The 25523-nt window shown below is 40.6% G+C and overlaps 1 protein-coding gene across 4 annotated transcripts; it reads left to right on the top strand.

Moving 5' to 3' along the window:
* Positions 1–582: 582 nt before the first annotated feature.
* Positions 583–25207, top strand: TASOR (transcription activation suppressor). Of its 4 annotated transcripts, XR_009278231.1 has the most exons (24): positions 583–1081; positions 7189–7334; positions 8445–8537; positions 9408–9480; positions 10497–10588; positions 10948–11106; positions 12187–12314; positions 12979–13010; positions 13639–13744; positions 14155–14258; positions 14368–14471; positions 14696–14768; positions 14902–14976; positions 15336–16052; positions 17104–17543; positions 18766–18904; positions 19724–20652; positions 21329–21451; positions 22011–22170; positions 22742–22850; positions 23005–23183; positions 23269–23427; positions 23795–23993; positions 24242–24363. XR_009278231.1 is itself a non-coding variant. In XM_058844565.1 (23 exons), the coding sequence occupies exons 1-23, from the start codon at positions 694–696 to the stop codon at positions 24628–24630; spliced, it is 4917 nt and encodes a 1638-aa protein (XP_058700548.1). In that variant the 5' UTR covers positions 583–693; the 3' UTR covers positions 24631–25207. The 4 variants fall into 4 exon arrangements, 3 of the variants coding, with proteins under 3 accessions (XP_058700548.1, XP_058700547.1, XP_058700549.1); XM_058844565.1 differs by lacking the exon at positions 23795–23993 and having other exon boundaries at positions 24242–25207; XM_058844564.1 differs by lacking the exon at positions 23795–23993 and having other exon boundaries at positions 24068–25207.
* The last annotated feature ends 316 nt before the right edge of the window (positions 25208–25523 follow it).

The raw sequence follows: 25523 nt of genomic DNA, 5'->3' as shown, positions 1-25523 counted from the left end.
GGCGGGAGCAGCGAGTTCAGAGCGGGTCCCGAGCGGTGCAGGGGGGCGGGAGCGGCGGGTCCCGAACGGTGCCGGTTTGTGGGAGCGGTGCTGGTTGGCGGGAGCGGCGGGTGGGGAGCGGTGCCGGTTTGTGGGAGCGGCGGGTCCCGAACGGTGCCGGTTGACGGGAGCGGGGCCGGTTGGTGGGAGCGGGGCCGGTTGACGGGAGCGGGGCCGGTTTGTGGGAGCGGCGAGTCCCGAACGGTGCCGGTTGACGGGAGCGGGGCCGGTTTGTGGGAGCGGCGAGTCCCGAACGGTGCCGGTTGACGGGAGCGGGGCCGGTTTGTGGGAGCGGCGGGTCCCGAACGGTGCCGGTTGACGGGAGCGGGGCCGGTTTGTGGGAGCGGCGGGTCCCGAACGGTGCCGGTTGACGGGAGCGGGGCCGGTTGACGGGAGCGTCCCGCCCTATCGCGTGGGCCCCGGCCGCGCCCTTATTTATAACGTGTGCCGCGAGCTGATTGGCTGGGGCGGGCCGGCCGGAGCCCCGCCCCGCGCCGCCGCCATGTTGTGTGGTGGGGCGGGGGTGGCGCGGGGGCCGTCGTGAGGCGGGCGGAGGGGGAGTCGAGGCGGTGCGGGCGCTGCTGGCGCTAGGCAGGGGCGCTGTACTGGGGAGAAGAGAAGGCGCGAGCTGCCGGGCTCGCTTCTCCGGAGGGAATGGCGGATGCCGTGATCCGTAGTGGCGGCGAGATAGAGCCGGAGCAGCATCAGCGGACGGAGAAGACCAGCGCGGGCGTCCTCGGAGCGGAGAGTAACAGAGTAGGAGCCGCTGAGGACACCACACAAAATGGCGGACGCTCTGAGAGCGGTAGCGATGGGGAGGCGCTGCTTGTGGCTGCTGTTGCTGCAGAGGACAAGGTCCCCACAAACCTCAGCATCAGTAGCAGTAGCCAGCGCAGGAGCAGCATCTCGACGGCAAATGAACAGCAGCAGCAGCCGCCCAGCGGTGTACTCGGGGGGCCGCCCCCTCTCCCTAAGCCCCCAGAAGACCAGCAGCCTTTTAGGAGGAATTTTCACATCCCCAGGAAGAGCAGAGAAAAGAAAGGTTGTTCCTTTCCTTCCCCTCCCTTTTCTACCTCGCTCCCTTCTCCATCTGATTCATCAGGCAGCTCTCAGACACCTCACACGGCTGCATGCAAACCCTGCGGTGTGGAGGAGGCTCTGCTGGCTCTCACTTGCGAGGCTGCTGGGGAGCCGATTTTAGTGGCAGGCTTTTACATTCTTTCCCTACCCCTTCTCTTTCCTTTCTCACTTTTATTTTCTCACGAGGATGAAACAAAACCAAAACAAAAACTCGGCTTGAATTTCAGACCTTTGCTTTAAAACGAGGAGAAGCTGGATGCGATCAGGGTGGGCTTGAGTTATCTCAGCTCTGCTTCTGGAGGTGCATTCGCATGTGGAGAAGATGTTTCTTTGAGACACCGACATCAGCGAAGATGGTTCGCTTTTCTCTTCCCCCTAACCTCCTCCGTGCAGGAGAGGGGTGTAATCCTGGTTAGGACAGACTAAGCAAACACAGCAGAGTTGTCCTTCATTGATGATACGCAGAAGACTCTTCTTATCTGGTGGAAGTTCTTTGTAGGGATGAAGGGAGCATCCCATGTTCTCGTGCCTCGCTTTGGAAGCGTTCTGCTTCCAAATATCCAGGGTTTTTTTTTTAGAAACTCTTCCTGTAAAAGCCTGTGGTATTTCTTGCTTTTCACAAAACTCCACTGGTTTCTGCTTCACTTGGTTTTTGTTAAGTGGAGTTGAAGACATGTCTGATTTCCTCCCTGAAGTTTCTTAGTTCTTGCTCTTTTGCAATATGGAGTCAGTAACTTAGTCCATGTCACAGAAATACTTGTTTGAATAGGCTTGTTCTTCAGAGAAGAGGGTAACATCTTGAAATGCTTTCTTCTGTAAGGAAGAGATGAAGGTAGGTTTATTTCATTATCCAGTCTTTTCTTTCCAGTAATAAAATAATTCCTTTTGGCAGTAATGACCCCTTTTTCTTCCTGGTCTTTCCTGTTACCACCCCACTCTGGGGTGATACAAGTCTGACAGAGTTTCATTGTAAAAAGAACTGGGTTGATTTGGAGAAAAAAATCTTTTATAATTCATCTGACAGAAAAATACCTGGTGCCTCGTGAACAACTGAAGTGTCTTGTATGTCACACCCAAGTGTGGTTACTTGTGAATACCTTTAAATGTATTTCAAAAATGTTTAGTACTTAACCAACGATATTTGAAGTTCCTCTTTAGCATTTAGTTCTAATGTGAATGAAAGCCTGCAAAATACCTTTTCAGGTCCTCTGATTCATCATTTGCCTATGCAGAGCCATCTGCAGTGTGCAAGAAGTTTTGGATTGTATAGTTCAAACCTCAGGCTTCTGTGGCCTCTAAGGTAGAAGACGAAGCCATTCTTACCTTACTTCAAAAACTGACTTGCTAATGTCAAGGGCATTTGATCCGTTCTTACCTTTTTTCCTTTTGGCCTGCAGAAAGGCTCTCAGGTATTTTGATCATTCTGATGACTTAGAGCTTCCAAAGCTCTCAAAGCAGACCCTGCTCCATTCAGTCCACAGTGCCAACGGGATTACAGCTGCTGAGTGTTGTTCTCACTGCATGGACTGCCAAACGTGCAGTTTGAGGACAACCAAATTGCTATTGGCATTTGTATCAGAAAATGATGCAGTTCAGTCAGTTCTGGAATTGAACTGGAAGATCAGCACTGTGTGGATCATCTGATGATGAAGTGGCATGTGCTTGCAACATCTTTATTGCTAGTGCTTAAATACATCTTGTTAAATTGAAGGATAATCTGAATGTCACCAGTCCCTCTGAAAAGAGCTCTCTTGGCTTGATTCTAAAGCCCAGCATGAAGCAATACACATGGAAGCTTTCACCATTATTCCGTGCCTTAGAATTGTCCTTGTTTTGCTTTTTAAACCACCATTTCTTTCCTGGACATACCATCCTGAGAGAGAGCTGCTGCCTTGATTGTGAAGTCTTAGTTGCTATGTACAAAGTAGGTACAGAATGACTTTGTCAGACGTGTTCGAGTTTGTTTGGAGGTTAGTTGTTCAGGTGGATTTTAAAATTTTTTTACACCAAAATGTGTTTCAGGAACAATTTTTGGTAACAGAGCAATTAAAAATTGAATCTTAAAAGCACAAATGTAAGAGAAAATTTAAGCTTTAGCTTCCAAAATGTAAGAGAAATATCCTAGAAAATTTAGGCTTTGACTGCTTATTTATCTTACTCAGAATTTATGTCCCCTCTTGGATACTTACAGTAGGGACTGAAAGTCAACAGAAATTCTTTGTAACAATCTGAAGAAATGCATCTGGAGGAAGGATGCCTCTTAAAAACAACTGTGATCAGTTGTTTGGACAGAGAATACTTCTTCTGATTTCCTTGTTCTTTTTCCTGGCATAGGAATTCAGGAAACAAACAAAAGGTTGGCTGCAACATTATTTTTTTAAGGTGTGGCTGCATTTATCTTCTGCCTTAGAAGTCTCTTGAAGGTTTGTTTTCTTGGTACATAGAGTTTAGCAATGGTGTTATGATGCTTTCTTGAGCAGCTTATCTACCATTGGTAGAGATTGTCGTGGCCTCTTACTCATTTGTCAGATCTTGAGAGGTTTCCAAGTTTGCTTGAAACTTGAGAGGTCCTTGATAGGATTAGGAAGGCAAATTTAAGGATAAAGCAGTGTAAGAGCACTTCTAACTTGATGAACTGTGTGAGTGATCCCCTTACCAAAAGATAATTCCAACAATGATGCTGACATTGCAGTCAGTGCCTTTAAGGGGTTGCTTGTTGATTAAAGTTGGATGTTTATTTCTGGAGTCTAAGTAGCAAATGACTGCTGTTTCTCAGGCTGAGTGGGGGAAAAAGGTCTTGCTTATACCTGTTAAACTCTCAGCAATACTTGCATGAGGGTCCAATACTTGCATTGGTTGGCCCTTTTCTACTTCATCATTTTGCCTTGTCTTTTGTCTCCTAACTTTCCTTTTCTTTGGTAGAGATGTGCATCTGCTGTTTGCTACAGGATATTTCTAGGTGGAGAACTCGCTCAGTTGCTGAACTTGGTAACTATTTAGGCCTTTTGAGAGCACAAGACATTTTGGGCTGAAAAAGTCCTAAGGGTAAAAATGTCACAGTTCATGAACATCACAGATTTTTTATCTTGCTCTTAAAAAATGAAGACTGAAAAAAATGAAGATTTTAAAGGGTGCTTCTCAATGAAGCTTTTGTAGCAGGAGCACTTGTGTGTGAAGAATGCTATCATTCTGCCAACTTAGCTGATAAGAAAATCAGTTATTTACTTATCTTCACTTCAAACTTTGTTCAGGATTGCTCAAAGAGGATGGCTCTGTCTTCATATTCTGACTTAAAGCAACCAATCCCAGTAACTCCAGTCTCAGTTTCCTGAAGTTGAAACATCAGACAGCTGTGAAAGAAAAAGTAGAGCCTCTCAGGCATGACATACGTCCAAACATCCAGTCCCTGTCCCTTGACTAGTACTTACTAGCTAAACTCAATTTCCACTTAAAAATAATTGCATATGTTCCAGTGCCCTGGATAGAAGCTGAACAAACCCTGTATTTATTTACTTATTTTTATCTATGTAAAACAAGCCAGCAAACCCCACAACAATAGATTATTATAAGGATGCTGCAGGTTAGTCCTTACTTTAATTACTGTTTAATTAACACAGGGCAGTAAAGGTTCAGCATAGCCCCATCAACTTTGTACAGCAAGCCTGGAAGATCTGTGCATGCACATGGCTGGTCTTTGAAGTGATGGAGGACTGCAGATGAGCTCAGTAATTTCATGGTTTGCCTGGGAGCACAGGCCTTGCTGACTGCTGTACAAGATCGAGTTTAGTACTTCTTGGTTTTGTTTTAATTTTGTCATGTTTCTGCACTCCTTCCTTGAAGTGAAGTACAGGCCCTTCTATGGTGACATTATTGTTTTAAGACCATCACTGTCCTTGAACACCACAGCTCAAGTGACAAAGTGAAAAGTACTGCCTGTCTCCTCATCTCACTGGGGTAGTGTTTCATGTTTTGATTGAGAACATGAAGTCTGCAGTGCCTCATGTTCTGGAAGAAAAAAACTGCAACAATCTTAAAAAAAACCACCTTATTTTCTATTTTCCACAATTTAATGATTAGGTAGGACTTTTCCATAAATGTGTTGTGAACTAAGCGTATACTAATTTGTGCAGGTTCTTCCTACCAGAATAGTGGGACTTGCTGGTTTAGGGCAAGTCTGTCTCAGCTCGCTCCCCAGAGCTTTCCACAGAGCAGATGATGTTTAAACACAAATAGGAACGTGGTTGATAATATTTGCATGTATGGCAAGATCTTAATTCATGTAATACCGTACCTCTTCCTAGATTTGCATCTGGGAAAATAGGTGAGACATTATGTATGGTTTGTGGTAGCTATTTCTAGCTCAACCTGCAATGCTTTCCACTTGTTTGGTCTCGAGATGGGAATGAGAGGCTGATTTTTACTGAGCTTGTGTCCTGGGAGAAGGAGGGAGAAGGGATAAGGTACAGTAAACACTAAGAAAACAGGAAATTTGGTCAAGCAACTGGCACAGATAACCTTCTGCCTTAACTGGCCCTTTTTGAGGCTCTGATAGTGTGTGAAGCCCAGATCTTTCTGACAGGGAGTTAGTGTGGTAGTGTCCAAGGGATATTTGGGGTGAAGCAGGGGGTGCTTTCCCAGGGCATGTGTACCTGCAGCAGGCTTGTTTCCTATTCTATTCATAAGAATTTATCTCTTCAGTACAAGAGCATTCAGTCCCAGTAATACTGAGAATTCTATTCACTCTCAATTCTGTCTCCTCACATACTGCTATCAGCTTTTCAAGAGTGAAGGTATCAGTACTAAAAAGGATTTTACATAAGTATGGTTTCTAAATGATTTTCATAACTTCCACACTTAAAAATTTGCTTTCTCAATGGTGGTGGTGTTGGAATCATTGCTTGAGTTCACTTTGCAGATGTGGTGTTGCTTTCAAAGGTGTGCAGCTTTTACTAGGTAACACAGAGCAGTTCGGTATTCGTTAGGAACATTTGTTTTATATTGAGGCTTATGCAGTAAATTTTTGCAAATGAGGGAAAGATTGCTGCCTAAATCTACTGCCGTATTATTTAATGAAATTGGAGAATATACTCTTGAAGATGTAATTAAATTTAATTTGTTGTAAGAGTGTTGGTAGATTTTTTTTGGTGAGACTAGTACTGTTGTTGTTCTTCCTAGCTGTTGTAAGTACAGTAAAAATCCTGCACTTTTGGTGTACGTTTTGGAAGTTACTTGGAGAATAAAAACCACTTTTTGTGTTGTAGTTCAGTTCTCCCAGAGATGTTATTTTCCTGGCCACTACCCTCAAAACCTGTGGTGCCATCCTCTGCTGGCTCACTCTGAGGTTGCTTCTGTGATCAGTTTGTTGCCTTGGCACCCAAACACAGATAGGAAGCTCAGGGACATGACTGCTTCCCTGTGGGAACTCGGGCAAAGGTTTGCCCAGGAGGGAATTGGTATAACAGCACATGAAGGGCTTTCCTTTTAAAGCAGGTATAGTAAAGGATGACATCATCAAGCATGAACACAGGCAGTGGGGCTTTTTAATAGTAGGAGCTTATCTGTCTTTAAATAGGATTGGATTTCTTCATATTCAGCTTAATTCCCATTAGCAAGCAAACACAAAACCTCATAATAGTTCTGAAGTGAGGCCAAGCTATGAAACTCTTGTTGAGCTTTTCATTAGGACAATTTGTTCCTGCTTCTTAGTTAAAGGAATTAATTAGTAAATTACAGTTTTAAAAGTTTAATTATAGTGTTTTGCAGTACATATCAGATGTTTTTCAAGAGGTAAATTCAGATTTGAGGTGCTTCCCTTACAAACTTCTGAGAATTAGTAGCTGTTCAAGAGCAATATTAAAAAAACATAAATGTGATTTTTTAAAAGATGCTATCATTCTAGGAATTTTTAAGGTAAACTTTCTAAAGTCTGCATTTGCCAAGTATTGTAGGTGTTTTGTATTTGGAATTGAATCACAAACCAGTAATCTTCATGCACAAACTCTCAGTGAAGTGGAAAATTTTGAATGTCTTCACATTTGTATTGGTGCTAATTATTTCTTCTCTTTATAGCACTCTTTCAGCCAGTACTTCCAGGTTCTCGAGAATTTGAGGATATTTTGAAGATTCTGCATTCTTCCTACTTGGATTCAAATTCAGTGTCCAAGTTTAAATATGAGAGAGCCAGCTTAGTTCACAGTGAACTGTTGGAAAAGGAAGTGAGTATGTTTGTGGCTTCTGCTTCTCAATAAGGTACCAGTCAAATGACATTGCTTCTTCTCAATCTAGAGGCAGAGAACTGGGCATTATTTTCAGTTACGTGGTTGTCTTTAATTGCAAACTCACATCCCCAGAAATGTAAGCAGCTGCTTTTCAGGCAAGTTTATTACTGCATAGTTTTAAACTCTTGTCTGCCAGATACTCCAAGAAGAATAAAAGAAAAATTGTATTTGGCACCCCTTAAATATCTGTTTTTAGCTTTCTAAAAGCTTCTTAATTTTTATTAAGGTATTTTAATAACCTGGAAAGATGTTGTAATGTCTTCTTTACAAGGCTGTTTCCTGTGAAAATTAATATTAAACTATGTGCTTGATATAAGTTTCCATAATCTCTGTAGTTTTGTTGTTTTCCAAAGATGTACTTTAACTAAAGTTGATTACTGATCTAGTAAGTGGAGCACCTTGGTTGAAGCCCTTCTGTTTTGCCTTGTGTAGTCTCTTAAATCCAGCCTTGGCTTGTTCTCGTCACTCTCAAATGAAGTTTTCATTCCCAGTGCCAAAAAGCTTCACATATGAAGTAATTGAATATATAATTTGTTGTGTTTATCAGCTTGAAGTTATAAACTAAACTGAAGCATTTTCTGCCATCACATTAATTGTTCTTGGTTACAGCTGAGAAATATTGGTAAAAACCACCTCAGCAGCAGTGAGGTGCATCTGCAAAAATATCTGCACAGTGTATGAGATCTGTCTTCTAAAAAGAGAAAAAGTCTTATTTCTAGAGTTTCAAAGACAATATGGAAGGCATTGGGCTGGGTGGTTCTAGCCAGTTTTGCTACAAAGATCAAATTGAAGCATTACTGCACAGGTTTGTTTGAGGAGTGCCTCTTAAAAAAAACCAAATACTTGGGCAGATTAAGCTAATTAGATTTCCCACAAATATAATGTTTTTGAAATCTAATTATAGCATCCAGTGATTTAATTTGGGTTATCTTTTGATTGTTTTTCTACACTTGGATCTGCTAACATAGATGGGGCCTTAAAACATTGACACTTGACTGTGGCAGCAGCAGTGTATGTACATGTGTTGAGAACTTTCTCTATGAACAGTTCACAGAAAAACGCAGAGAGCTGAGATACGATGGGCGCCTGGAGAAGGAGCTCTCGGAAAGTTACGCATTCCTCATGGTGAATCGGTGCCAGGTGAGGAATGAAACACTGCAGGGAAAATGCTTTCTTCAGCAATTAAGAGGCTTTGGGACTTTGGGTTTTTTTCAGGGTGTTTTTATTGACACAATATATAAGTTACTTTTGCAAAATTCAGCACTGGAAGGTGTAGAAGGATGGGAAAGAGATCTGATATATCACCGTTTAAATCCTCTATTCCCTGCTACTTAAGGTACTCCATTTACGTGTCTCTATATCTTCTCTGGTTTAGGCTCTGTTTTATAAATAAAAGGATAGATTTTCTGGATGGCATGTAAGTTTTTATTTAGTTTGTGTTTGTTTTTTTTTAATTGAGGAGGAATTTTTTGTGTTTTCATTGCATTTGGGTTTTGGTGGTTTTTTAGGTGTTTTGTGGTTTTTGGTTTTTTTTTTTTGCATCACCAAGATAACCTGTAATATTAGAAAATGAACATTGTCTTCTCTGTGTCTTCTTTGATCACATACTTTTAATCAAAGTGATAGAAAGGTGATTTCTGTGCTTTTATCTGCTATTATAGACTCAAGATTTCTTAAGCATGCAATCATTTGACAGGTATACTTCTGTTTTAAATATTAGAATTTTCTGTATTAAGGGCAAGAAATGTTCATAAACAGTGTTTGAGGTATAGGGAGGCTGTGTTTTTTTAAGATACAGGTGAGTCTATGTAGCTATTCCATATCAGAGTTTGATTTGCACAGTTTAATAATTTTATAGAGAATTCAGACTAGGCTTGCCTCTGTTTGTAAGGGTTGGGATTTTGTTTAAATCTCAATTTAAATTCTGTAATTGTAATTTCTCACTGTTTGTTCTGTTCATGTCCTGGCTTTCCTAACAAACTTGCTTAAAAAACTGTCTGTTCTCTTTAGATCCAGAGCATATGTGAAAAGGGGCTGCAGGTTGGCCACTCCAGCATCACAGTTCTCGGCAAACCTTCCATGGGTAACTATCTTTTGATTATAAGGGCTGGTTATTCAGTAGCAGTTGGTAGACAGTGTGATGTAGTTGTGTGAACTTTCAGTCCTTTTTCTATCACTGACTGCAGCAATATCACAGCAAGATGTTTTAGCAAAGGAAATAGACATCAGAACATTATTTCCTAGCTCTGTTTTTGAGTAGTTCAGCTTCCCAAAGGAAAGACCTAATTCTCATTTTGGCTTTAAGTCAAACCCATATCCCATGTCTTTCCAGTAAACCTGGGGGGGCAAAGAGCTAATGCAGCATGTGGCTGGCTGCCTCTGTGTTTGTCTGTAGGTATGTCCATTCAGGGATACCTCATGGACACAGTAGCTCAGCTCAGTTTTGATGTAGATAGAACTAAAATTCTTGAAACCATGAATCCAAGAAGAGTGTAGATAAATTGGAGACTTAGAAGAGTCACAAGGTGTTAAAGAATTTTGAGACTGCAAGACAGTAAGTTCATTTTGCAAAGCTTTTCAAATAGAAAATGAGGAGCTAATTTTGTCATCCTGTGTAAGAGGAACATGGTGCAGAGGTATCATAAATCTTGAAGGCAGACAATATGGATATGAATGAATATCAACATGAATACTGAAAGCAGAAATAGGTTTGGAGAAGAGCAAAGATTATGAGCATATGACTCTTTAGCTGGTAAAGAGTCTGGAGCAATTTGCTAAAGCAGTTAAATACAGACTTGGAATGAGAGGAACCTAAGCAAAATGTATGCTTTTCAGAGTATCTGAATTCAGTTACAGCTCTTTGATCTGAGGTAGTCAGCCAGACTGAAAAATGACGGTGTGTGTTTGCGGCCTTAAACGCTATTAAATAACTAAGTACAGAAAAGCACAAAGTTGTTTTACCTTTGCACTTGAGTGTCAGTTATATCTTTCTTCTTTTGTGTCCATTGAGCTTTAATTCCATGTAATGCTTTTTAAGCCTGTAATAATGTTTTATCATTCAGCATAATGCATTTTGGTTTATTTTTATTCTCTGCTCAGGTGTCTATATCTCCAAGTATGCTGATTTATTGAAGCGTAATCCTCTAGAATCTGGAGCAACTGGAGATGTGATTGTTTTTAAAATAATAAAGGTAATTTTATCTTGCTATTCTTGAAGGATTACGTTACTTACTGATGTAAGTAAACACAAGGGTGGTTTTAACCTTACTTACTTTTAATTTGTGCAATTATATGCATATAGAGAAACTAGACCTCTACTAGATTTAAAATCCAGTGTTTATATTAAGCTTAAATAAAGCATAATAAATTGTTACAAAAGGAAAAAATCTGTTGTTTTTCTTTTTTTAAAGTGTGAAAGTATTATACTTCTAGAAGTGGCTTTCTTAATGGCCTATTTTATTTTCTCTGCTGTTATTTTCTTTGGTACTTGAAGCAATTTGCCAGTTTCCAGGAAAAAGCTCATGCTGACAATTCTTCTGCTTTATTATAGGGAAAAATGAAAAGCATATATGACCACATTGGAATGAAAGCAATGGAATCAACTGTCAAGAGCGTGTTGGATCCCACCCCAAAGCATGAGTGTCATGTTTCAAAGAATGCAAATAAAGTCACCTCCTTGTTGGCTTACCGAGCCTATGAACTTACTCAGGTAAAGCTGGGCCTGTGTTACTTTCTGATATAAAACCTTCATAAACAGAACTTCTGAAATGATGGAGAGAAAATCGCTGAAGATGCAGCAAACCCTGAGCTTCCCTGTGAAGCTGCAGCTGGGTGCAGCCCACAGATGCCTGCCTTAGAAATCCCAGAACAGCATGGCAGCCTCTCCTGTTCGTTCCCATTGTGTGATCCTAAACCTCAGGCGAAGATCTCCCTCAGGCTAGGGTGGAGGTGGAATAGGAAATAACTGGGGAGTGTACAGGAGACTGGAATGGAGGCTGGAAGAGAGGACTTAATGTGGGGAGTTTGAAATGTAAAGGTACAACTGGTTTGTGGTCATTAAGTGAGACTCCTAAAAGAGAAAATATTGGCTAGGAAAGAATAGCATTTTTCTTTATTTTCCTTTTTTTTTTTTTTTTTTTTCCCTTCTTATTCTTCTTTCTAGATTCTCATTTTTGCAGGTGATGGAGGAAGACAGAATGAAGTAATTTCCAAGCATTTATGTTCCTCCAGGTGTTCTGCCTACTACTGCAGTAATTTTTGTTGCAGTCAGTTTATTCTACCAAGTCCACAGGTTTTGGAATCCTTACTTGAAAGCATTCTCTTCAATATTAGCAACTTCTTTTGTCTTCTGTAAATCACTGGGCTGGATACTGATGGCTGAATCAGATGGCTAAAAAATGAATGTATTTTTTCATTTCTTATTACAAATTTGCCTAAATTAACATTTTATATTAGAGTTTTGTAACTGAACTAAGGATAGACTCCAAAACTCATTGCAGTACTTACTTTCCTCTGAATTCTTTTAGTTTTTATTAGTTATCTTTTCTCTTACAAAGAATACTTTCAAGCAAATGTTGCATTTCAGGAATGTTTCATTCTTGATTTGCTTCTGAAGTACTGTCCATATCTAAGTGGTTGACAAAGGAGGGGAGAAGTACCTTAACTGATTGTATTCTATAGTACATATGAGAGGAGCATTTAAAAACTTCTTAATTTTAAATACCAGCTTTTAAAGAAATTGACTGTTGCTCCAGGCTTCTGTTTTAACACTGTCACTTCTTTTTCCCAGTACTACTTTTATGAATACGGCTTTGATGAGATCAGACAAAGACCAAGACATGTTTGTCCTTATGCTGTTGTTTCATTTACTTACAAAGATGATGTGGTACAAGGACCAAAACCTGTGCCCCCGTCAAGGTAAGCTAGGAAATGAGTTTTGGAAAATCTGCACATAGCATGGAGAATTCATAGTTTTTTGCAGTAGCTTTGAGTTTATTTAAATGAACAGTGCTGAAATGAATGGATGTGTGACAGGGACTTAGCATAATAAATATTTTTGATGCAAAGCAAGAGGTGGCAAAGTTGGTTTTATGCAGCAGGGTGGCCCCTGTGGGAAGCAGTTCTGCTGCTCTTCCCACCTGCTTACCTTTTGACCGGGTGGAATCCACAAATAGTGGGGGTTTTACCTAACTGAGGGAATTTGTGGACATAAAAACATTCACAGCATTATCTTTCTTGGTACTCTAAAATGATATCCTGTATATTTTCTCTCTGAGCCCTTCCCTGGTGTCTTAACTGCTTGTGGAGAGAATATGTAGATGGCCAATTGATCAGAGATCCACTGTGATAGCTGTGCTGATAGGAAGATGTCCAGGTGTGGACACTGTACTATGAAATTCTAAAAGCAGTTATCAAGGTATCTAAAGTAGTACAAGATGCTGCAGCAGTGGTAGATTGAGGTTAGAGAGGGAATTACCAGTCTTGCTATTTTGTTAGACTGATAAACTATCCTTAATGTAAAATTCAGTGGCCAGAATTCTGTGTTCCAGCCTAGTCATTCTGTCTGTCTTCTTCTGTTTAGAGCAAACACCTATCACACAGATACAAGTACAGGTAAGTATGAATTCCATTTTTTGGTCTTATGATACAGACAGGGAAGGTTTTGATGTTTTCCCCCATAGTTTTATGTTTGACCATTTTAGTTATGCTGAGTGTATACCTGAACTTTATCCTGAACCATGCTGGATGCTGATCCTGGATGATCAAATAGACATCTTAATGTGTAATGAACCACAAGTGAACAAAATCAAAAGTCTTTTGTCCCTCCTTTCCTATTCAGAGTGTAGTAAGAACTGATCTTCAGTTCCTGAATCTCCTGTTCAGTGGCACTTCAATAATAGGATTCTCTGTCATGCTTTGTTTTGAGCCTCATTCAAGCAAAATTAATATGTATGAAAGTGGTTAAGGTAAGGAAAAAGGATATAGTCCTCAGAAATTGGCATCAAGGGTGTGCTTATACTGACAAGTGTGGGTAACAAACCAACCTCCTTTACTCTGCTCAGAGCAGGTCAAAACATAACAGGGTTGATAACATCCTTTCTCTTACCTTTTAACATTATTGTCTGGTCTGGTATTAGTATGAAAATTTCCCTAAACTGGTTTTGGATATTCAGCAGCCTCTTCTTTCAGTCACAGCTGGCAAGCGATTTCACTTAGTCTTCCTTTCTCCATGTTAATTTAGAGAAACCTAATGTCACATTGTGGAGGGGACAGCTTTGGAATAAAGGCAAACTTGTGTGCCATGTTTCCCTAAAATCAGCAGCACAACTTTTCCTTCCATGCAAGCTGTGAGTATTGCCATTTAGACAGTAAGTTCAAAATACTGCTCAATTAAAACTCTTTTGAGTAGTGACTGTTGAGTTTTGGATATGTTCAGATGAAAATCTGAAATACTTACTAAGTGCCATAAATACATCAAACAAGACTTGAGTCATGTGTGTCCAGAACTTTCTTGAGTTCAGGCACGCAACTCTTTGCTGTTCACTGTTCTGTTGTTTGAGGGCTTGTTGGGGTTTTTTTCCATTGAAGTGACACACACTCTTCTGCAGGAGTAAACGCCCCTGGCTCATGAGATAGTCCAAAGTAGTTGTTCTTAAAAGCATGTATGTAGTAGTTATTATTTTATCAGTGAGAGTAGGAATATAGAAGGTAAAAAAAGAGGTCTTTATATTTATCTCCCCCCACCCTTTTTCTCCAGTCCTGAGAAGCTTGAGGTTGAAAAAGTTGTAAGCATTGATCAGTTGAAGAAAAAAATTTCACCAGCATTGTTCTTTAAAGAAACTTACCAAGGAGGAAAAGAAGGTAAATTGTTCTCGCTTAATTTCTTTAAATTCAGAATTTTCAAGTTTTCTGAATTACAGTTTTGTTTCTTTTTTTCTTACTGTCTCTTTCTCCCCTTGTATCGTGTCAGTGTTGAAGAGTGGCATGTACTGTAGCCTGTATGAAGTTGTGGAGAAGTCCCGTTCTGGGAGTCACTTAGAGGGTTTACTTCAAAAACTAGAGAAAGAGAAACTTGTGAGTGCAACAGATTTGACTATTCCTGTTTTTAAAAATAATTTTACTAGTTAGTAATTTGAGGCATACTACAAGATCCACAATCTCACTGGAATTGCTTAGCTGGCATATGCTTAAGTGTCAGGGCACTTCTCTGCCCATGACAGACTTATCTTACAGTCAGGAAGAGTGCTCATAGTAAACAGATGCCTTTGAAGCAGTTTGCTCTTTTTGCTTGAAAACAGGTCCTTGTGAAACCACTTGTGGACAGAGGATTTATTTTTCTTCTTTCTCCTTGGCAAATGATGTCCCCTTATGGTAAGCATACTCTGGGTTTGTGTTTGAGTTGGGTTTGTTTTGGGGTTTTTTTAGGGGGGTGGGTTTTTGTGTACTAGATTGACTTTTTGATGGTACTCTCCTTTTTAACTGTTTTTATTTTTTTGTGTTCTAGACAGCCAGACTGGACGGTCTCGTGTACTTCATGCATTGTTTCTGTTTCCAGAGCCGAGATGTGTAATTAGCTCAGGTAAGTTTGTTCACTGTTGTGTACAGCTTTATTTAAACAGAGATGATATTCAGTTGAAGACTTTGTAATATTCAGTCAGTGTGAACTAAAAGTAACAGTTTTCATTGGTTGTGGCCATGATGTTGGTGTTTAGAAATATTTGTTTCTTCACAAGAGCAAATATCACACACTGTAGGTTCATTTGTTCATATTTGAGAAAGTAAAACTTGTTGAAATTCTTGATATGGCTTCCCTGGCTTCTGAATTACATTCCAAACTGTGTTTCACCTGGTGTGTATTAACTCAGGGTATTGCTAACTAGTCATCATTTATTTATAGCTTCATGGTTTAATTGTGGATTCCCTTTTCTCCTATGGCAGAACAAAGAAGTGTTCTACATGGAACACAGAAAAATTCAGCTACCCTGGTTTTGCACGAAAAAAAGGAAGTCATTCCAGAATTCATAAAGTTGATTCAGGCTCTGCATTTTGCTTTAATCCAGTCCCGTAAAGACAACAGTGCAGATTTCAATGTTCTTGTGGAAAATTACATGCATGAGTACTTTAAAAAACTCTACAGTAGCCCTGGAAGAGGTAGAGAATTTATATTATATGAGTATTCAACACATCTGGATGACAAAACATTTCTGTTCTCTGCCCCAAGATACAAAGGTCATATTGACCCATGCTTGCAGAACTATATTTTTGGTTGTGAGGCCTATCAGCTCCCCGTTTCCAGAGCTAAGGAACTGATGGATAGAAATCGGAAGCCTCAGCGCTTCAGTCCCATCTCAGGTTGTGAAGCTACAGAAGGCTACTCTGACTTTGCCAAGGCAAAATGCGGGAAAGGAATCCATCCCAAATATCAAGCCACTGCTGCTAAACAAAAACTGCCTCCTTCTGGAGAATATGATACTGAAAAACTCAAAGAACTTATTAACTTGATCCAGTGTAGGAAGAAAAACGTAGGTGGAGATTCTGATTCTGAAGACCCCAGAATTAGAAGTGGTCTGAAAAGAAAGCTGGAAAAACAATCTGAAAATTTGCAGAAATACCTAAAACTGAGTGACTCTTCAGAGAATATTTGTCAGTGCGAAGGTAAGAAAGTCTTTGTTTAGAGTTCTTCTTTAAACATTGTTCTTCAAAGCATATTTAACATTTAATCATAATAGATTGAGTATTTTTTTGCATGCTGTGGCAATTTAATGCTTGATGGTTCATTTAAACCTTGGCCTGAGATCTGTCAGTGGAGATGAAGTTTGTTTTTTGTGGGTTTCCACTTTCTAGGAGAAAAGTTAAGGGGAATTTTCCTGGAAGTTGCTTTTGTTTTGCCTCTTTGGAAAGAAGGCAGACTTTCAAAGAGTTTACTTGCCTGTGGAGCTGTCCAAACACTTTCTAATACAGACCATTCAGCAGACTTGATATTGTTTTGTGTAGAGTTTGACTTTGCTGTAATTCTTTGTGTTTCCAATACCCTATGTCATACCTAAGAAGTTTAGATTGAAGGGAAAAACATAGTTAAGTTTTGAAATAGCCAGTAATGTGTGTTGTGGGACAAAGGAAACAACCCAATAAGGTTAAATTATTCTATACATGAAATTATCTACAGCCAAACCTCAGAGAAGCCTCATCACAGATACCTTCTGACTTAAGACCTGCCAGAAAAAACCCTTTGATTTTTGTTTCCCTGACCCTTTTCACAAAGCAATACAGAGACCTCCTGCAGAAGGGGGAAACGGGAACAGGGTGACATAAAGAGAGGATTTCCATCAAGCACCAGTCACTCTCGTGTATGTGAATCACTGGAAGGTGAAGTGACTGATCTTAGGTATCCTTAGATGTCCTCTTGAGGGGGACAAAAGATACTGACTGGAACGTGGGGATGAAGGAGGCAAAGGGTTCATGGTTGGGATTCCTGCTTGGAATTCTGTGAACCTTCCAAGGTGTTTTTCCATTGATTGTTAATGTAGAATACGTGATGAATGCATGTCTACATTTTTGTTAAAGTAAGGGTGATGCTGAACTAAAGTAACTGATGCTAAAGAGTGAGATTGTGGGTATGTGGCAGATGTTTGAGGGGGGATCTGCTTTTGTTTTTATTTTAAGACTGAGTAATGGATTTCTTTTCTCCTCCTCACCCTGTTTTAAGGGGGCAGAATGCTGGATTCACCACACTCTGTGTTCTCAGTGAATTCTGACCATGTTGGCCATGAGAGTGACTTCAGGCAGGCGGATGTGTCCGACTCTGCTGCCGACAGGCAGGGGCTCATCAAAGTGCTGCTGGAGATGCTGACCACTGCAGGCCACTGGGACCCAGAGGTGGAACAGTCTGTCAGCCAAACCTTAGCACTAGGCACCGATGAAGTTGAAGAGGATATGAGACAAAAATATGAATATGAATCCATTCCAGCTCAGGACAGAGATGATCAGGAGCTTCCTAACGCTGCTCAAGCTGACAGTGTTACCTTCAAGGACCCGGAGAGCCCGGCCATGCTGGAAACTGATGTGCCGTGCTTGCCCTACCCCATTGATGTCGGTCTGCAGCTCCCACCCAACGAAGCAGCCCTTGAGCACACATTACATTTACAAGTAAGTGAAGCTGCCAAGATGCTGACACTGAAAGTACTATTTTCATAAATATTATGAGACTACATGAAAAAAGCGTTCTATTTTTTTTACAGCGGCAAACACAGATAACTTTTCTGTGGAGCTTTTCTGTTTGGTAGGAATATAGATGGAAATTTTCTCCACTCTTAAGCATGTGTTCCTGGTTCTTTATATCTATTCTTTCTGTAATAAAAAAGGAGCAGAGTTTAAGCATTTCACTGCATGCTCAGCTCTCTTTGTGTGCTTTCTTGGTGCAGTGCTGTATATGAGTTCCCGTGTGATTGTTCCATGATCCCTGATACTGGTACTTACACACAAAGCCCGGTTTCTAAGTCACAGAGCAGGAATGAGTGTATCCTGCCTGTAATCTCCATGCTGTTTTGTTTCTACCCATCTGGAATGTGAGATGAAATTGGCTTGTTTAAGGGCCCAATGCTAGTTGTAGGCAGTGCCTCAGCAATGCCAGCATCTCATGGCTTTACTCAAGTATCAAAACAACAGCCTGGAAGGAGTGAGGGTGTTGCCCGATCCGAAGAAAACACAAACAACCGAAGTCGTTTATGCGGTGCTTTATTGAGGGCCCGGGAGCCTGTGGACAAGCGTCCAAAGACAGAGCCCCACTCCACAGAAAAATTACAGGGTTTTTTATATGTTTTCTACATGATTTCTTCATCATAACAATTTCTTACTTCTTTCACTACTTGGTACAATTATCTCTTTGACCTTTAAGTTTTGCCAAAAGGTACATTCCTTAGATTATCTCTTAGCTACACTGCTTACATTGCAATATCTGCTATACAGTTCATCTGCAGGTTACATGAGGCCTACCAAGCCTTAGCATAACTACTACTAATGTCAACTAATGCTAACTATTAACGTTTGCTACTATCTTAATAATACAGTTTATTGAATCAAATGGCAACAAGGGTGCAGCCAGTTCTTCCCTCCCTTCCTCTTTGCCACCCCCAGCTTCCATACCGTAAGGCCAGTGCTCAGGACTGCCTTAGTAATTTCGTGATAGACCAGGGAAGTAACCTCATGGAAAGGTTAACTGGACTAGACTGGAGTAGATTGATGGCAGAATTGCCAGTGTGCTGGTGGCTTCAGGTGTATTCTTTCTGTCAACTGCTCAGAATGTAAAAACTTAATAGTGAGCAAAAGCAGAAGAAGTTGTTTTGAGATGGGCATTTTGTTTGTTTTTTAGGAAGCAGGCACTGAGAGTGCCTTTGAAGACTACAGTGCCTGTCCTAGTGCACCTGTAGAACATGGCTATCACAGGCAACATCCCAACTCAAATAATGTAGGGGAAGTTGGAATGCACTGGAAACTTATCCCAATTACAGGTAAGATGTGTTTTAACTCCTCCTACGAATAGTGAGTGAAAATATATTTTAAAGGTTTGTATCTGGATTCATAGATCCGTTCTTGGATCACATGTTGGTACACAAGCACATCTGTAGCCTGTGCAGTTGTTTCTTGTATTTGATTAATACAGAAATCTGCTGGATGAAAACAGATACTGGTGGAGAATATAGATTTGGCTTCACATTGAAACAAATTAGAAATGTGAATGTTTTAAAAATAAACAAAACTATAGTTTTGAATAGATGGTGAAGAAACTGAGCTGGGGTTATGAGGGGCTTTCAGCACTCCTTGCAGCACCACTGAAGCTGTGTCAGTAATCAGTCAGACTGAGATCCTCCTCTTTCAAGAAAAAAACTTGTGCTCACAATTGCAAGATCAGGTGCAGCTTGCAGTCCAACTCCACAAGGTCATTTGTGTCTAAGCTTTTTAAAAGTGAGGATTTTAACCTAGTAGTAAGTGAAAATACTTGAATAATATGTTGCCCTGTTTGATTTCTAATTTAATTTTTAATTTTTAATGGAGTTTGTGCTTACTCTACCTTATCTCTGGGAAAGCAACTTGTATCCTGCTATTTCAGCAAACTTGGTCTATGTTTTACTGTCCTAGGAGCTGTGAGGTGTACTGTGCTTCTGTACCTCAGCAGACTGTAGCACTTGAGTATTGGGATTTAGGTTGGTTGGTGAGGAAGGCATAACAATAATGCTGTTTCCAGGCTGTGATTTGGAGGTTTTGGTGTATCAGCTGTGTGTCACTTTCAAACATGAGGTGATGATGGATGTTGAACTTTTCCTCTGTAGGTCTGAAATCACCAGAAGAGCCACTGGAGTACTTGCCACCAATGGATGCTCTTCCTAATGACCCCCGGGTAGTAAATCGACAGAGAAATTCTGATTATCAGTTGCCATGCTCTCCATTTTCAGACACACAGAAGGGGACAACAGAAGATGGACATTATGCAGGACAAGTGGAGAAACATGAAGATCAGGATGAGCTAACAGATCAGCCTTTTACAGCTAAGGATTCCATTAGAGCAGTAATAGAGACAACACTGTTAGAAGAATACAAGCTCTTTGCAAGAAAGATTCAAGAAATTTTGCAGCAGAAGAACATCGCTTATGTCAGCAGCGTGTCCACACGAGTCCTTTCTGCCCGGGAAAGGATAATGAGACTTTCTCAACACATCTGTTTGCAGGCATCAGAGATTTCTGTCCAAGAATATATAGAGAGCCTGAGTGAGAAGCTGAATAGTGTCATTTTGGCTTCTTCATGCATGAAGCAGACTCCCCCAGTTTATTCTAGTCCTGAAGCACTGGAGGTGGCGAGCAGCACTGCCCCCCAGCCTGTGCCTGACACGCTGGCCGTGTGCGGGGACAGCGACACAGCGCCGTTCCCAGAGCCGCTGTGCAATAACCTGGGGGGAGAGCTGCGTTCTCATGAGCAGCCTTCAGCAAGCCTCCCCCCAGGGAAGGAGAAAATGGGTCATGGGAATGCTAAACCAGAGGATCAGACTTCTTCTGGTGGTGAATTCATGGAACCACTAGAAAAGACTCAGAAATCCCCTGAGAACTTAAACATTTCAACTCAATCAGCTTTTACTAATTTTATAAGCCAGTTAAATCCTGAAGTAGTTAACAGTTTGGTCGAAATAATGAAAGATGTACAGAAAAACACTGTCAAATTTTATATTCATGAAAAGGAAGAAAGTGTTCTCTGCAGAGAAATCAAGGTAAAGCTGTTTGTGTTCAACCTTTCTCTAGTGTCAGAACAGGGTGTCTTTCAAATCCACTTGTATGAAACTGGACTCACTTTCACTGTGAAAGTAAATTGTGTAAGTAGGTTGTCCTGTCCCATTTCTTCCTTGAGCTTTTGAGGTAGTCTTGATTATATTTAGCTTTTACGTAAGTCTTTTTCTTGGAGCTGGAAGACAGAACAGGCTCTAGGTTGGTCCTTTCTGAAGATCCTGCCAGGGGGTGGCCTTACAGAAAAAAGGTAATAAGGGAAGAAATGATAGCTACCATTTTAGAAAGAATGCATGAAAAGTCACTCTGTGTGCCTTTGGGGTTTTTTCTCTTCCCCTCTAATTAATAATAGAGAGAACATTGAGAAATCACTGTGCTTCTATACTTTAATATGTAAGATGAAAGTTGTAAACTTCTGGCTTTCCTTAAAAGCTCAGGCACTTTGATAGTGTTAGTTGGCTGTGTGTGTGTGATTTGATAGTAATAACTGACTTGCTGAAACAGCTGCTTTGTGTTGCTTCTCATTAATGTATGGGAAAGACAAAGAAGCCAGTCCCTCTGGGATTCACTGAAAGGAAAACCTTCTTGCCATGGGTGTGATCTGGGCATTGTTTTTACCAAACTACCTACTGATTTTTTCTTTGTCTCTTTCTGTGGTGGCAGGAATATCTTAGAAGGTTAGGGAATACAGAGTGCCATCCAGAGCAGTTCCTTAAAAGAAGAGCTAAATTAGATAAACTGATGATCATTATCCAAAATGAAGACATTGCCAACCTCATCCATAAGGTATGTCCCACATAAGTAACAGTGTGCTACAGAAAGCTGTTGGCAATAGTGAGAGGAGCTCTTTTGGAGCAAGGCCGATTCCTTTTAACAGCACAGCATTCAACAGCATCCTCTGTTTAGCTGCTGTTTGAAGAGACAAAATGGTTGTAGTAAAAGTGGTCTTGTCCCAGCATTTACCCAAAACTTCTTCCACCACCATGCATGTGCTAATGCATATTTATTGTTAGTACCTGTAAAGCTGTACAGAGGCCTGAGTAGTTCTGCTTCTGGTTCTGTGATGTTCTAAAAGGAGGTGAAGGCAGGTCTCAGATGACCTGAGCTATTTCTGACAGCTTAAGACCCTGTGCTGGATAGAAAGTAAAATTACTCCAAGTGCTCAATGTCCATTTACCTTATTCCTGTAATGCTCCTGAGAGAGCACCTCCCCAGGCAAGAAAAAAACCCAGTAATTTTGTGAAAATGTGTTTTGGTGCCTGGCATTAGTAGGTAGGAGAGTTGTGTAGTTCCTTTTTCTGTGTGACCTGTGATTACACTTCTGATTTCAAATGTTTTCAAACAGGTCCCTGGGCTGGTGACTCTGAAGAAGCTCTCCTGTGTCAACTTTGCAGGGGTCGATAGTTTGGATGATGTGAAAAATCACACTTACAATGACCTGTTTGTGTCTGGGGGTTTTGTTGTGTCAGATGAATCTGTCCTTAACCCAGAGACCATCACTACAGGTAGGTGTGATCCTTCTGGGAGCTTTAGAACCATAATCCTGACATTTCAGTACCTGAGAGCTCCTGTACTCACCATAGTGAAGGATCAGGTCTTCCAATTTTGTGATGTACTTTGAGAAGAATTTCAGCTAATTCTGTCTCTTTGTTAGCTCAGTGGCCTTCTTGAAGAATACATGAACAGGGAGATTTTTTCTTCAGTTTGTATTACATTGTGTAGTTATGTCTGTGGAGCATTTTATTCCTCCTTCCATCCACAAAAATGCTATATATATTTTTTCTTTATTTGAAACTGAATAGTTAATGAAGTTAAAATATTTTAGCAAGGCAGAGCGTATATGCTGAGGTCAGCTTTTAAATACCACTGCTGGGCACCTGAGGTACAGAAAAGCAGCTCAGTTTTATGATACTGTTGTTGGCCAGCCTGGAAGAAAACTTGAAATAAGTGGCTGCTGTCTGTAATTGTGTGACTGTACTGTAATGAAAACAGAAAATAGCTTTTTGTATACACTAAAGCAGTATTTTCAGTCTACATACCACAAAATTTAACTTTTATTCAATATTTCTGTAACAGATAAACTAAAACAGTTCCTAACATTCCTGGAGGATCTCAGTACCCCAGATGGAAAATGGCAGTGGAAAGTCCACTGCAAAATACAAAAAAAACTGAAAGAGCTGGGGAGGTAAGTAAGATGCTATAATACCAGCTGTTAAAATGCTTCAGCTTTCATTATGTCCTTCAAAACACACTTAAATAGAACTTACTCTTATGTTTGTCTTTTGATGTTTAGATTGACCTTAAATTGTTTCTAATAGTGAGCTTTCCCTCCACTGCAGGATGAATGCCAATGCCCTGAACCTGCTCACTCTTCTGAACACCTATCAAAAGAAGCATTTGGTTGAGATTCTGTCGTACCATAACTGTGATTCTCAAACTCGAAATGCTCCAGAACTTGACTGTCTGATCAGGCTTCAGGCTCAAAACATACAACAGAGACATGTTGTCTTCCTAACAGGTAACCCCACATTTGTGAATACCTCTCCCCCTTTTTTGATAATAGGTGCTAAATATTAATACAAACCCTTCTTTTATGTATTTAGAAAAGAATCTCAAAACGCTCTCGAGTTATGTTGATAATGGCATAGTGGTCGCTGCTGTTGATGATTTTATGCGTAACTTCAAAAGTCTTGTTGGCTATCACAACTCTGTTACTGAGCAGAACCACCTTTCTCCCTGCAGTGCTGGCCAGAGACAATCAGGTAATGTCAAACACTCTTAAACTTTCCTTTCCAAACTGCATGTGTGGGGTAGAGGTTGTGGGACAGTGTGCCTTGACTCTGGTCAATGGCCACTACAGCTGGCAAGGAAAACCCAACTCTCCAGCTACTCTTTTTCTGTTTGAAATGATGGGGGAAAAGCAGTGGGGATGGAGCACCAGAGACCTTATGTGCAGAAGTACAGGCTAAAATGGTATTGGAGGCACTAGACAGGGCATCTGTTTTCAGGAGAAGTATAGATTTGTCTCTACCTGCTTTATCTACTTAGAGTAGATAAACTGTACTGAGATGTCAGTAATTGTACTCCTTTAATTGTCTGATCAAATACTCGCCTGCTGTGTAACTTTAGATGCTGTTTTGACATTGTCCCCTTTGGAGCTGGGAGTTGGGATTTCCCAGCACTAAATGTGAGCACGGTGTGCAGAAGCTTTTAGCACCGAGTAACTGGACACTCCCACAGAGGGTTAAGTGTGTGTGTTGAGTAAGTGAACACGAGTGGCAGAAGACCAAGACTTAAAGTGCTGTTGGACTGGCTGAAGTGTAACACTGTGAGTAGTGTATGGCCTTTTTAACCAAAGTTTGTATTTCAATAGAATAGGACTTTCTCTCTCTTTTAATGTAGTTCTTGTAGAAAAGGATGAAAAGGATGAGGAGGACATGTCTCTGGATTCAGGGGATGAGCTGTCAGAAATAGAAATCTGCAGTGATGCCTCTAAGTGTGATACTCATGTGGAAGCTTTGCAGACAAAGGCCAAGGGCCCACATGGAGTAGATGCTAAAGAAAGCTGCTTATCAGTTACAGAGTTATCTCCTGAAGCACAAACTGGCCTTGTGGGAAAGACTTACAAAACTGACTTGGAAGAGAAGCAGCCAATTACTCCAGTTTCTACAACATGCTCTGCTGAAGGAGAAAAACACAATGCAGTTGAACAAACTCCTTTCAGCAACTTCCAGGTTTATAGCAGACCATTAAACATGTCCCATCAATTCAGCCACTTTAATGTACTCACTCATCAGACTTTTCTGGGAACAACATACCCAATTTCTCCTGCAAATCAAAACCAAGATGAGAGCAATTATTTTCTATCTGCCTACAGTCAGAGCATGGATACAGAAAAGTCATCATCACTTGGTGGCTGGAATAGTTGCTGTGATTCTTCCAGGCCATATTCAGAACAGAAATGAACTCTTTAAGTCTCTTTTTCTAAGTTGCTGTGGACTTCTCTGTTTCTAAAATGTGGGATTAACGATTTCTATTTTATTCTGGAACAAAATGTTTCTTGTTCTTGTTATCTCAGATGTTTTCATGTTCTATTTAAATTCCTGATGGCCTGTCCCTGTTGGAACCATCTGAAAATTTAAATAAATGCATATATTTTTTAACGTCTACTGTACTTGAATTATCTTGTTTGTTGGCACTTTTAAGTTTCTACATTTGTATTTGACCTGTTACCTAGGCTTCAGTTTGAGGTCTGTTAAATGTAAAGCTGAATGTTTGCCTAATATGTGAAAGAGCCAGTTGTTCTCTTTTTTTTAACTGCGAGAGTATCCAAGTCATGTTTCTTTACATAAATATTAAAATTAATGTATTTATTTGACATCGATACAAATTTTGTACAATGTTTTTACATAGCTCTAAGGCAGTGTACTTATTTTCATGATGACATACTGGATTTTGGCTAAATACCTCAATTAGAGTAAACAATGGTGCAGTTCCATTACAAAAACGAAATAAACTCTCAATGCACAAGGGACTTGCTAACACATTGCTTTGTCTGTGGTTTTTCCATTGTTTGCAAAGTGCCTGAGGAACACCCAAGCTTGGTTTCATGCACAGCAGTTATCTGTGGGTCTCATTTGGTGCTCTGTGCCACTGCAGCACCATCTGTGTCCTCCCAGCTTTTATCTGGCCACTGTGATTACTGTAATGAGAGAAGGACAAACCTGGGTTTAATGATTGGGGGAGTTCAGTTTGGGTCAGAAAAATCTCGGTCCTCTCTCACTTCAGCTTAATGATTCCTGGGGCTTTTGGGCTTTTTTTTGTCTGGTTTTGTTTATTTGTTTTGTGAAGTAGCAAG

This window comes from Poecile atricapillus, chromosome 9, assembly GCF_030490865.1.
Source record: "Poecile atricapillus isolate bPoeAtr1 chromosome 9, bPoeAtr1.hap1, whole genome shotgun sequence".
Taxonomy (NCBI): Eukaryota; Metazoa; Chordata; class Aves; order Passeriformes; family Paridae; genus Poecile; species Poecile atricapillus.
The sequence above is the reverse complement of the archived record's forward strand: the minus strand, read 5'-3'. Positions and strand labels throughout refer to the sequence as shown.